We start from the raw sequence: 12,453 nt of genomic DNA on the forward strand, positions 1-12,453 counted from the left end.
GTATCATTCCCTCATTTAAAATCCTTCAACAAATTTCCATGACTCTCAGAACAAAAGCCTAAAGCATGCTCTCTTAGTTTCCTGTGGCTGCCATAACAAATTACTAAAAGCTTGGAGGCTTAAAGCAACAGAAATTTATTCTCTCACGGTTCTGGAGGCCAGAAGTCCAAAATCAAGGTGTTGGCAGGATCACACTCCCTCTAAAGGCTCTAGAGATTTCATTCCTTGCCTTTTCCAGCTTCTGGTGCCTCCAGGAGCTCCTTGGCCAGTGGCTCTATCATTCCGATCTCTGACTTCACGTGGCCTCCTCCTCTTATCTCCTCTGTATGTCTCATTTTAGGGCCCACCCAGATAGTTCAGGAGGATCCCTGCTCAAGATCCTTGATTACATCTGCAAAGACCTTTTCTTTCAAATAAAGTCACATTTACAAGTTCCAGGGATTAGGACATGGACATATCTTTTGGGGGGTCGCCGTTTAACCCACTATAGCCTCCAAAGACAACTCCAGCTGCCTCGGCCTCCCCCTGCAATTTCACCTCCCAAAGCTCTCTTTCTTCCTTTGTTTACAGGCTCTACCCATTCTGGCCTTCTTTTATTTCCTTGATCAAGGACAAGCTCTTTCCCACCCTTGATTTTTGCTTATACTATTCTGTCTCTAGTCTTTGCCTAGCTAGCTCCTCCTTCAGGTCTTGAGCTAAATCTAACTTCCACGGAGAAGTGTTCTTTGACCCCATAAACTTAAGTACTTTGCCCCAGTTTTCATCCCTCAAAGAAACCTGTTCCTTTTCTTCACAGCATTTGGTTGTTTTCCAGTTTCAAGTTGTATCTGCACATGATTTGTATGTTTACTTGTTAATATCTGTCTCTATCACTGGACTGTGAATTCTTCATACCATCATAAGAAGCACACCTGTTTTGTACATCTCTGTATGTACACCCAAGCATAAGACAGCACCTGACACATAGCAGAATTAACTTTAAAGAAAAAAAAAAAAGAGTACTAAGTAAATAGAGTACCTCCTATTCCTTTTATGAAGAGGATTAGATAAGTGTAAATAAATGGGTTAGAATGATGATCAGACAGCTGAGGACACTGCTGGCCTGCAGCAGACATCCCTTCCCAGCCAGCCTGGGAAATGAAGAAGTTGGGCACAAAAGGAAAAGTAGTATCTGACTACTAACTAGCAAGTTAGAAGGAGTTCTCTAGTCTTCAGTTCTGCCACAGACAATTATATACTCTGGGAACTCGTTTCACCTTTTATAATAATCTCTACCTCCTGTTCAAAAGGATTGAGGTTTTTTTGAAATCTTAAGAAAAAACTCCAATACAAACTGGTTTCCACCTGCACCCTCATACGAAGCTCGGAGATTCACATATTTATCTAACTTCCTTAATTCTGCTGAATTACAGCATGACTCAAGTATCAACAATAAATACTGCTGGCCTGTTTTAAAGTCTAGTATGCACAGAGGGACAGAGAAAAGAGCAATCTTTTCTGAGACACATGAAATTCTCCAGCCTCTTTTTCTCCCCTGAACTTTTTTTTTAATTGAGATACAAGTCACATACCACAAATTCACCCTTTTAAAGTGTACAATTCAGTGTTTTGCCCAAAGTTGTACAACCACTGTCACTAATTCCAGAACATTCTCATCACCACCACCACCACACTCTCCAAAAAAACCCATCCTCATTAGCAATCATTCTCTATTCCTGCCTCCCCCAGGCCCTGGCAGCCACTAATATTGTCTCTACGGATTTTCCAGTGTTTTCTAACGTTCATGAAACTGAAACACAGAGAGATGAAATGATCTGCATAGGGTTGCAGTCATTTAGAAACTTACTAGCAAGATTATATTACTCATTATTAGGAAGATCATAACATATATTTATAGTAACGTTTTAAACTGTACATAAAAAAAAAGATCAGTGAAAATATGTTTAGCTTGACTACACATATCCTAAACGTGGCTATAAGACATCTGATATACAAAGCGGAGTCCTTGGGCTGGTGATGCTCAGGCAGTGTTTCAGGCCAGGGAGAGGCAGGGGTGGAGGGTGTTTGGAAGGAATCACTAAAAGAGGGACAGAGATGCTACTGGTGGACAGGAATTGCACTTAGGGACAGGGTGATGCAGAGAGAAGGTTGAGGGAAATGGGAAGCTATGCAGTTTACAGGACAGACATTTCTTTTCGGCCCAGGGTTCTGAAATTTGTGCTAAGGTGCCCACGTACCCACTTGCCTCCTTCTATAGTGTCCCCAATTTGTCCCAGAGATCTCCGATCATTTCCAGTTTGTTTATGAGTAGTTAATGCACGAGTAGTGTTAACACCACTTCAGAATACTTGCTGGTTAACGACACTTTGCAAGATAATACATGAAATTCAACTTTTTAAAATATTCTACTGCCTGCATTGTCAAATAAGTAAAATAATTACAAGCTAACTTACTTCTATTACCATCAATAAATGTGTACACAGGAAGAGTGACCCCAGGGACTAAAATCATCAGAATCCATTTGCAAAAATAATTAGGCACACATTTTATTTTATATGTCTTAATCAATATTGCAAATACCATTAACAAAAGGAAAAAAGGATGGAAACCGCTCATCACACACAAAAAAATTCATCGTTCAAAAGAGATTAATCTGAACCTCAACATTCCTTGTGCTCATTTTAAAACATTATTAAAACATCAATAGAAAAGGACAAAAAAGTCAAAACTAAGTATTTTATTAATTAAAATTGAGACCCTAAACCAACTAAAATTACACAACTGAAAAATAACCTCCTATCATCAACCTAGAAAAGTGAGATTTGCCAACAATTAATGAATACTCAGGAGCCTACTACTGGGTGCACAGACAAATCTTCGTTTACAAACAAGTTATTCTGAGTTATAGAGATCCTGTAGATGACCAGATTATCATTTTTTTAAATGGCTGCTAAAAATGACTATTTACTCAAGATATTCATAGAACTGAACACTAAATAACATAGTGACCATTTAAAGTTGAAACTTCTTGTCTACCAAATTTTTTATAAAACTGTTTTTAAGCATATAAATTAAAAGATCAACTCTTAATTATCTACTGCAAAAAAGAGCTTTGGTACCAATAAATTAGAAGCAGGCAATCAAAATATACTTTGTAGTTTTACAGTGTATTTTAGGAATTAAATTGGAAATGCCTATATATGAAAATTGGGTCTCATTCTTCCGTTACCTACATTACTGTGAGGAATGAACAGCCCACTGATTCCAAATTACTGATATAAATAAAACACTAGCCTAAAATTTCTTCCAAAAAGATTAACAGGTCACACACCCTGCAATTTAGGCAAAAGGTAAATAAAGAATTAAGCGCTTTACTTTTCAACGCTCCCTTTTTTTTCGATGGGAGCAGCAAGATTCTAGAATAAAAATAATTCCAGTAAGTACATTTAGAATATGTCAATCTTAGTTTCCCATTTGATAGGGGGCTAAGAAGAACAACAAAAATAAATAAAAAGAGAAAGGGTGATTTTAAAGACGAAAAGGCAGACTGAGCAAGGGGTGAGGGTGGGTTTAGGAGCATAGCTGCTGCCAATTAACCACATCAGAGCAGATTACAAACCCTCCTAAATTGTACCCAGGGCCATGCACACTGCACATGGAATCTGGACAATTCTTTGCTGCATAACGTACAGAAAGTTATTAACACATTTTTATTTTAAGAAACAAAAGAGAAACAAAATATTCAAAATACATAGCAATTTTACTTTTTGAAATGGTTATCCTACAAACTTTTCTTAAATTTAGATTTTGCAAAGTTCCTACTCTCCAAGTCATCAAGTAGACACCGAAAACAACTTCCGAGTACTGTGGACTGATGCTTTATGGAGCATGCATTTTTCACAAATCTAGACCACAATGAACTAATTAAGATTTAATTCTGAATTCAGCCTATGATTGAATTCTGGATACAACATTGGAATAAAACCAGTAAAAATAATTTTTTTAAGTATGTTTACTTCTTGCATAATTTAGTTTGGAAAATATTCATATTCTTAACCCAAAAGATAACTTTTAGAGTTTGAAAGATTAAAGATAAAAAACAAAAATTGGTTCAGCAATTGTCAAAATAAAATGAATACAAACACTGACCACAACTCTCCATTCAATCCAAAATAAACCACTTCAGTTGAGCTCAGCTCACTTAATTTTTAAAACCATTTCTTTTTTTCCAGCTTCATAACTGGACTGAACGTTGCACAACAACATTACCTACATTAGCAGGGAGGAAATAAAGGTGTTGTAAAGATTGCACAGTGACTGAATGTACAAGCATAACATTTCAGAGCTGGAGAGATCTTCAAGACCTGCTCCAGCACCCACATTTTACAGATGAGAAACTGAGGCCCAAACTAAGTCAATCAAATGACTTGACCAAAGTCACAATCATCGGCTGAGCCATTCATTCAGTCATTCACCCACAACTACTGACAGCTGCCTAAGCACCAGGCTCAGGGTTAGGTGCAGAAAACAACCTGGAAGGCAGCATCCACCATTGCCAAGGCTATCTTTTCCCCTTGTTTTCTTAAAATTGATCCTTAAAAGTCCTAATTAGCAAGAAGTCTGTAGGAGAGTTCCACAGCCTTTGTAGATGTGGGCCCACTTTCAGTTTCACACATTTCAGTAAATGCAGCTGTCCTCTATTGTGTTAATTTTAAGTGATTAAGCATTTACTTTAAGTGATTAAGCATTAACAAAGAGAAGCACAGTATTCTGAATGAGTCCCTCTCCAATACATTCATAACTTAAGGAAGTGCAATCAGAAAATGCCCTACACACACAAACAAGTTCACGGAGAGGACAGCTTACAAAATCAGAGTGATGTGAGGTATCAATATAGATCAGTTAAGTCCAATAGCTCAAGTTTGCAGTCTGGAATGTAAATATCTCTCATTTCATTCAGATATGGGTATATTTTTCTGAGATGTCTGTATGTTAAAAAGACCTCTAAACTTACATTCAAATTCACATCTAATGACACATATGTCTAAACCAGGTCCTTCTCCTTAAGATTAACTTTCCTTGATTTCTATTTGAGTAAAGGAAAATTAGAATTAAAAAAATAAACAAAACCTAAAATTTAATGTGCTGGCTAAAGGAAATTCAAATTCTATGTACAATAAAAATAGCAATAGCTCAAACTGCACATTTCTGAGTTGTTTTTTTGTTTTTTTTTGATGGGATGTGCAGTGAACTTACCCATCAAAATAAATCATCCCTCGTTTTGCATGGACTTTTACGTTCTTTATCATTAAGTCTGGCACTTAAATGTTTTGTGTATCTCAAGTCAAATTCATAAAGAAGAGACCATATTGACAAAGCTCTTAAATAAAACCCATAAGTAAGGCACTTTGAAATATTAAACAGCAGCTCTCTGTGTACCCAGTTTCAGTGTTTTCACCAAAATGATCCACAGCTTTTACAGAGCTCTTGCAGATGACCGCTGGGTGAATGCTGATAAACTTAATCTTCACTGAGGCTCTCTGAAGGCTCTTTGACTTTCCTCAAGCTATCGTCAGCTCAGGACGAGAAAGTGCTGTTATGCTCTTCTATTTCTCAAACTTCCAGATTTGATTTTTATCTAGAGCATCACAAGTTCTCATTTGAACATCAGGTCGGCCCTCAGGTGTCCGGTAAGCACTAAGACACAGTCCTGAGTGGGGATGAAAAATGGTTCCATCTTCTTTAAAATACCAAATAATGTTTGCTGGAACAGGAAACCCATCTCTGGGACAATTTTGCATTCCCACGTGACTTTTTTGCTCAGGAACCTCTGCACATAACTCTGTCACTGAATTAAACCTTATTTCTTTGTTCGAAGTATATTCAAAGAATTGATTGCCTCCTTGACCGTGGCATCCAAACAGTGAAAGGTTAGCACCTGTGGGGTTGTTGTCAGGAGAATTATAATCTAAACATTCAGAAGAGATCCCAATACTGCGAATAGCTCCGTGCCAGCCTGGCCTATCCTCTGGAACATGTAAATTAGAAAACACATTTTTCAAATACCAGTCAAAGCTCTTGCACCTCAGCCGTTCTCGTAGTAACTTTCTTTCAGAAATATCGCCATAAGCTTCTTTCCTTGCTGGAGGGTTTCGATTGTAGAAATGCTCTTTGTACCCGTCCATCCACACTTCCGCTGCCCGAGCAGTATTCTGCAGGAAATTGGGCCGAGCATATGGCGCCCGCTTGGGGAAAACGTGGCCCACGTGAGAACAGGGGTGGATCTCCAGTTTACCTCCACACTGCCACACCCTAAAAGACAGCTCCAGATTTTCACCTCCCCACACTTCCATCCCAGTGTCATAAGTTCCAAGGTACTGAAAATATTTTTTGCTGACAGCAAACAGTCCTCCAGCCATGGTGGGTGATCTGATTGGGTCAATTCTCGATTTCCTCCTCTCCCTTTCATGTTTGGGGACAGAATGCCACTGGAACGTTAGACGCCAATCAAACCCACCAATCATGGGCTCCCCAGTCTGCATATAGAATTCAAAAGTATTCCAATCAATGGTGTCTATAACAGGACAAACAATTGCTGTTTCATCTTTAGCAATCCTTTCCAAAAGTGGCTCCAGCCAACCAGTATTACACTCACAGTGACAATCCAGGAAAGTGAGGACATCCCCAGTGGCAAAAGTGGCCCCAATCAGACGGGCCCTAACCAGCCCCTCCCGCTTATTTGTTCTAATCAAGCGGACTCTATCGAGATTGCTGATGTAAGTTTCAAGTTGTGTCTTCAAATAAACTCTGTCGCTCAAGTCATCGACTAAGATGATCTCCTTCAAAAGGACTGCAGGAGAAGTTTCTAAAACACTGTGGATGGTGCGGAGCAAAGTCGACCAGGCTTCATTATAGAAAGCAACGATAACAGAAGTGGTGGGAAGTCTCCTATAGTTAAATTTCTTGGATTTACACTCATACATTCTTTTATCCTCTATGTGGCGGTGCAGGGAAATCCTGTCACTGAGGTAAATATTAATGGCATATCTCTCAATGAGTTCTTCTTGCTGCTTCAGTTCACCCTCCTTGAGCTGGAGTGTGCTGGCCTTCCCCCACTCCCCAAGTGCATGGGAATCTGCAGGGGGCTTCTCATAAAGCGGTCGAGACAAATCCACTGCTTTCTTCCCGGAGTCTGAGAGCTGTCTTGGGCCCCGCTCCCTGGCAAGGCCGGCTCCTGGGGAGGCATGGAGAGTGGAGACGGAGAGTTCCACCAGGAGATAGGCCACTGTTAAAAGCGCCAGCAGCAGGCAGCTTTTGCCTGCCCATGTCCACCTCACGGCCATCCGGATCCTCATTGCTGGGGCGCGGACGCGGCCACCAGAGCCACCACGCAGGGGAAGGGCTGCGGGACCCGACGCTGGAATTCCGGGCTCAGGTAGAAGCGAACTTCCCAGCAGGTTCCTCCTTTCATGCAGGCGCTCGGCTCCTTTCCAGCCGCGGGGGCTCCCCGGGGGTCACCTAAGACCACCCCGTGCTCGGCCTCCGGAACAGCCCCAACGCCTCTCTCCCCACTTCCTCCTGCTGGTCTCACAACTTTTCACAAACTCTCCAGCCAACACCCCTCCCTCCCGGGGCCGAGGACAAACTCCGCCCCTTCCCACTTACTCCTCCTGGTGGTTAGTTCGCAAAGTCGTCGGCCAGGCCCAGGCCTACGGGCGACCCTGCGGGGCCGGGCTGTGGGCCGGGATGACCAAGGTGGCCCCAGCTCGGGCCCACTCTGGCTCCGAATGCATCTCGGCTGCGTTCAACACCACCTCCACCCATACGTCCTCAGTGGTTCTCGCGGGGGCCCGGCGTGGACAGGAGGCAAGGGTTCTGATCGGTTGAGCGTCTCATTACAAAAAGAAAAAAAGAAAACTTACCAAGTTGTTTGCCGTCGGGACTAAAGTCCGCGGAGGTGATCGCCGCTTTGTGGCCCTTAAAATAACGCTGCAGAACGGGGTCCTCCTGGGAAGGAAAGTTGTCAAGTTTTGAAAGCAGATGCTGACCTCGAATTTGGGGGGGTCGGGCATCAACGCTGTCCCCTCCCCCGGAGGCCGGCCCGGGAACGGCCGCATCGAAGGTGGGTGTGCAGAGCAGGAGCGCCCCGCGCGAGCACACGCGGCCACCGCTACAGGGGGACGCCGAGCGCCAACTTCCCCAGCAGAGCCGGCCGAATCCTCCACTCGCGCTTCCCAGAACCGAGCGCACGCGAGGGACCACCTGGGCAGCTCCATTTAAATGCACGTTCCGGGACCCCGCCCGCTGGCACGCAGTCACAGGTGCGAGGCGGGGCCCGGGCTTCGGTACTTTTCAAAAACTTCCCAGGTGATTCTGACGCAGGCTCTCCACGGAAACCCTCAGAGAATTCTGGGGTCCATGAAGCTGCCGGGGCTGTCGGAGCTCCGGGACTCGGGGAGGAGTGCCCGGGAGCTCGGCCAGGGCTCTGCGCTCCCGGTGTCCCAGTGGCAGAGGACGAGTCACCGGCGCCCCGGAGCGAGGGGCTAGCGGCTCGGGACCCAACTGAGGACGTCTGCCTCCATCTCCCGCCAGGTGCGGGCGCGGCCCCGACCTGGCTCCCCAGCCGGCGGGACCGGCTCCGGGGAGGCGCACCCCAGCCCGTCCTTACCGGGGCGGAGGCCATGGGGGGAGCGGTTGGCTCCTGGCTCCTGCCCCCTGCCCGTGTGGGGAATCGGGGGAAGGGAGGGGGAGAGGTAGGAAGGGGGACCTTGCGGCGCCCGGAACAGTCTGCCTGGAGCGGCAGCGCCTCGCGGTCACTACAACAACGGCCCACTCAAACCCCGCGCTCCAGGCATGGCCAGCCGAGCCCCGAGGCTCCGCCCGCGCCGTAGAGAGCCTGGCCTCCGCCACCTGGCAAGCGGGAAGCCCCGGGGTCAGGTGCCGGCACACATCAAAACCAACTTTTACTAACACCTGCGCTCCCCACGACTTGACATAAGTAGGAGGGTAGTAACCGGGATGGAAAAGAGACCGATGGGTGGGAGAGGGTAATGAGCCTGTGATCGATGCAATCAGAGTTCTATTACACGTTAAAGAGACAGCCCGCGCGAATTTCAAGCTGGTCCCAGACAGCTTATGACGCACAAGAGAGTTTGATGCGAAATGGGGCCGCTTGCTATTTATTAATATACCCAAAGGAACTAAACCTCTGGAGGACAGGCTTGAATTTATTTAATCACAAGTTTTCACACAATGCCTGGCTTGTTATAAATGTTGATACTGTATAAACGTGATGAATGAATTAATGTTGTGAATCCACTTAATGTTTTTCTGCTGTGCGTTTTCTATTCCAATCTCATTTGCATATGCTTTAGAGCAGCAAATTGATACAGCAGCATATTTAAACTTTTTAGGAAGACGTAGAAAGGAACATATTGTTTTGTTTAAATTATTGGGCAATATAGTAACAATAGCCTTTGCTACAGTAGGCTTTCTTGCACAGAATATCATTGAGCTTCAGCAACACTATGAAGTTAATAGAGTTACAAAATGTTACCAACCTTTACAAATTATAAACTTGATTCTTATTTTAATTTAATTATCAACGATCACACACAGCTCTTCCAGTTCCAAGTCCATACCCTTTTTTACCCTGCCTCAAAGCTTGAAGGACTCAGCTGAAAATTATACACAGAAGATTCTTGGCAGCATAAGATGGCATAATAGACCACAGCTGGTAAGATACACATTCTATGCAAATGAAAGATAAACTATACACCAAAATTACAGATTAACTAGTTGTCTAGTGATAGAATTTAGTTTTAATGAGTACTATACATAGCAATCAAGCAAGTAGGAAATAGCTTTAGACTGCAACATTAGTTCAAGTATATGTTTGTTGAATATCTCCTGTATATTTGGCTCTGAGGAGTTCAAAGGTGACTGAGGTATTTTCCCTGCCTTTAAGAACTCAACAATCTAGGCTTCTGAGTCTCATATTTTAACATGCATAATGATGATTTAGGGCAGGGGTCCCCCAACTTCTGGGCCGCGGACCGCTGCAGGTCCGCGGCCTGTTAGGAACCTGGCCATACAGCAGGAGGTGAGTGGCGGGCGAGCCAGCAAAGTTTCATCTGCTGCCCCCCGCATCGCTCCCTCGCTCGCATTACCGCCTGGACCTTCCCCCCACCTCCCCTGCCACACATACACACACTCACCCCCCGTGGAAAAATTGTCTTCCACAAAACCGGTCCCTGGTGCCAAAAAAGCTGGGGACAGCTGATTTAGGGGACCTCATTCCCCAAAATGCTGAATCAGCATATAGGGGGTGGGATCGAGGACCCTATAGATGTAATAAGCCCCTTAGGCGATTGCCATGGGAGTCTCAGCTGTGTACATTGGGAAACATTGCTCTCGTTTAGGAGGTGATGTGTCCAGATTGTTGATACCAGCAATTTATCAGCAAACTGTGGCAGGACTCTAAGCTTTGCTACTTATTCCCAGTCTAGGTTTGACTTTTTTTTTTTAAAAAAAGAGCAATATATTTAAAAATAATGCTGGATGCTGGTGGGAATGTAAAAGGATATAGCACTGTGGAAACAGTTTGGCAGTTCCTCAAAAAGTTAACTCCTATGTATATACCCAAATGTATTAAAAACAGGGACTGGAACAGATACTTGTACACCAATATTCATAGCAGCATTACTCACAATAACCAATAAGTGGAAATAATTCACGTATCCAACACGTGAATCAATAAACAAAATGTGATACCTACATAAAATGGACTGTTATTCAGTCATAAAAAGAAATTTTGATACATGTTATAACATGGGTGAACCTTAAAACGTTAAGCTAAGTGAATAAGCCAGACACAGAGGAACATATATTGTATGATTCCACCTATATGAGGTACCTCAAATACATGGATCCATAGAGAGAGATAGTGGAATGGAGGTTACCAGGGGATGGGGATAAGAATGGAGAGTTATTGCTTAATGGGTGTGGAGTTTCTGTTTGAGATGATGTTCTTCCAGTTTTGTTGAGATATAACTGAATTACAGCACTGTATAAGTTTAAGGTATACAACATAATGCGTTGACTTTCATACATCATGAAATGATTATCACAGTAGGTTTAGTGAACATCCATCATCTCATATAGATACAAAATAAAAGGGTACGCAGCTAAGGAAGTGGCAGAGCTTTAGATTTTAGTGGGCACTTCCAGACTCCACCTCTTAATCACTAAGTCATGATGCCTTTTTTGTGCTTGCAAGGGTATGATAAATGTAAAATTCTGTATCCTACCTAATGCTTTACCAGTTTACAAGTTTTACAAAAGAAAAACATGTAGCACCTTTATTTCCGTTCCACTGTCCTCATTTATTACTCCCAAAGCCCCTCCCATGATTCGCTTCCATACTTGATTTTATTTCTTTTTGCTCTTCCTAACCTTTGCAAACAGCAAAAGCTCAGAGGTGGATATTTGGAAATGTGGCCCAAGTTGGGGATTTTTTTTCTAACCCTAAGCCTGCTTCAGTTCATGTAATTCTACTTGCTACAGTAATTATTTGGGACCACCTCAAATTGCAAATTTATTAATCTGGATGGGAGTCACAATATTTAAAAATCTAAGGTGTCACTGGAGGCCAGGTACAAAGGTCGGGTAAAACTGACTCTTTAATTAGCCCTCCTTTTCCAGATCCCCTTCAAATCAGAAATTGAATTTATCCACTTGAACACTACAAAGGGTTGTTTCTGCTTTAGCACGAGTCATTCCGAGGTTACTTCCCTTCAAAGTGGAGAATTCAGGCATAGCACAAAAGTGCCATCTACTGTTCATTTCCCTATGTGGCACTTGGACTGAAAATATAGTTGACCCTTGAATAACATGGGTTTGAACTGCACAGGTCCACTTATACGTGGATTTTTTTTAAATAAAGATATTGGAATTTTTTTTTGAAATTTGCAACAATTTGCAAAAAACTTTCTAGGCTACTTTTTTGTAGCCTAGAAATCTCAAAACATTAAGAGAAATTTAGGTGTGTCATGAATGCATAAAACTATGTAGACTAGTCCATCCTTCATAGGCATAAGGTGAGTGATATTGAATATTAAATTAATCATGTATTAGTCTTCTTACTGTTTTATAACTTTGCTTTCAAAGAATTACATTACCATATGGTATGCCTCTCTCTTGTAATTAGAGAAACTGCATATCAGCCTATCATCACAGGTGTTTCTTTAAATGTAACAATGTTTCCAATACTGTACTCTGAATATGACTGTATGCCATAAAATTTTTATATTGATTCATTCATTTAGTGTATAGCCTAGGCTACCATGAAGCATTTGCATTAATTGCACTAGACTACACGATAAAGCAATGATATTGCTGCTGCTTCATTGTCAATGCATGAATCATTATACCTGAAAATAAACATGGATTTCC

General features: G+C 42.7%; 2 protein-coding genes across 3 annotated transcripts in view; both read right to left on the reverse strand.

Moving 5' to 3' along the window:
• POC1B (POC1 centriolar protein B) overlaps nucleotides 1-8,742 on the reverse strand; it is a 107,289-nt gene extending 98,547 nt beyond the window's left edge. The window contains exons 1-2 of one of the 2 annotated variants that reach the window (XM_082850515.1): nucleotides 8,669-8,742; nucleotides 7,923-8,007 (exon numbers count right to left, since the gene is read on the reverse strand). In XM_082850515.1, coding sequence (XP_082706641.1) covers nucleotides 7,923-8,007; nucleotides 8,669-8,683 — 100 coding nt within the window. In that variant the 5' untranslated portion in view covers nucleotides 8,684-8,742. Of the gene's footprint in view, nucleotides 1-7,922; nucleotides 8,323-8,668 lie in introns of those variants that run through there. The other variant, XM_082850516.1, reaches the window with a different exon arrangement.
• LOC309969007 (polypeptide N-acetylgalactosaminyltransferase 4) lies at nucleotides 2,564-7,580 on the reverse strand. The gene has a single exon (XM_082850514.1). It carries the CDS (start codon nucleotides 7,353-7,355, stop codon nucleotides 5,607-5,609), a length of 1,749 nt encoding a protein of 582 aa, XP_082706640.1. The 5' UTR covers nucleotides 7,356-7,580; the 3' UTR covers nucleotides 2,564-5,606.
• Nucleotides 8,743-12,453: the final 3,711 nt, after the last annotated feature.

Source organism: Leucopleurus acutus (assembly GCF_964270905.1).
Source record: "Leucopleurus acutus genome assembly, chromosome: 11".
NCBI classification, from domain to species: Eukaryota; Metazoa; Chordata; class Mammalia; order Artiodactyla; family Delphinidae; genus Leucopleurus; species Leucopleurus acutus.

What these genes read in the sequence shown, in the direction of transcription:
- LOC309969007 (XM_082850514.1), bottom strand. Translation starts at nt 7,355, where the DNA reads ATGAGGATCCGGATGGCCGTGAGGTGGACATGGGCAGGCAAAAGCTGC.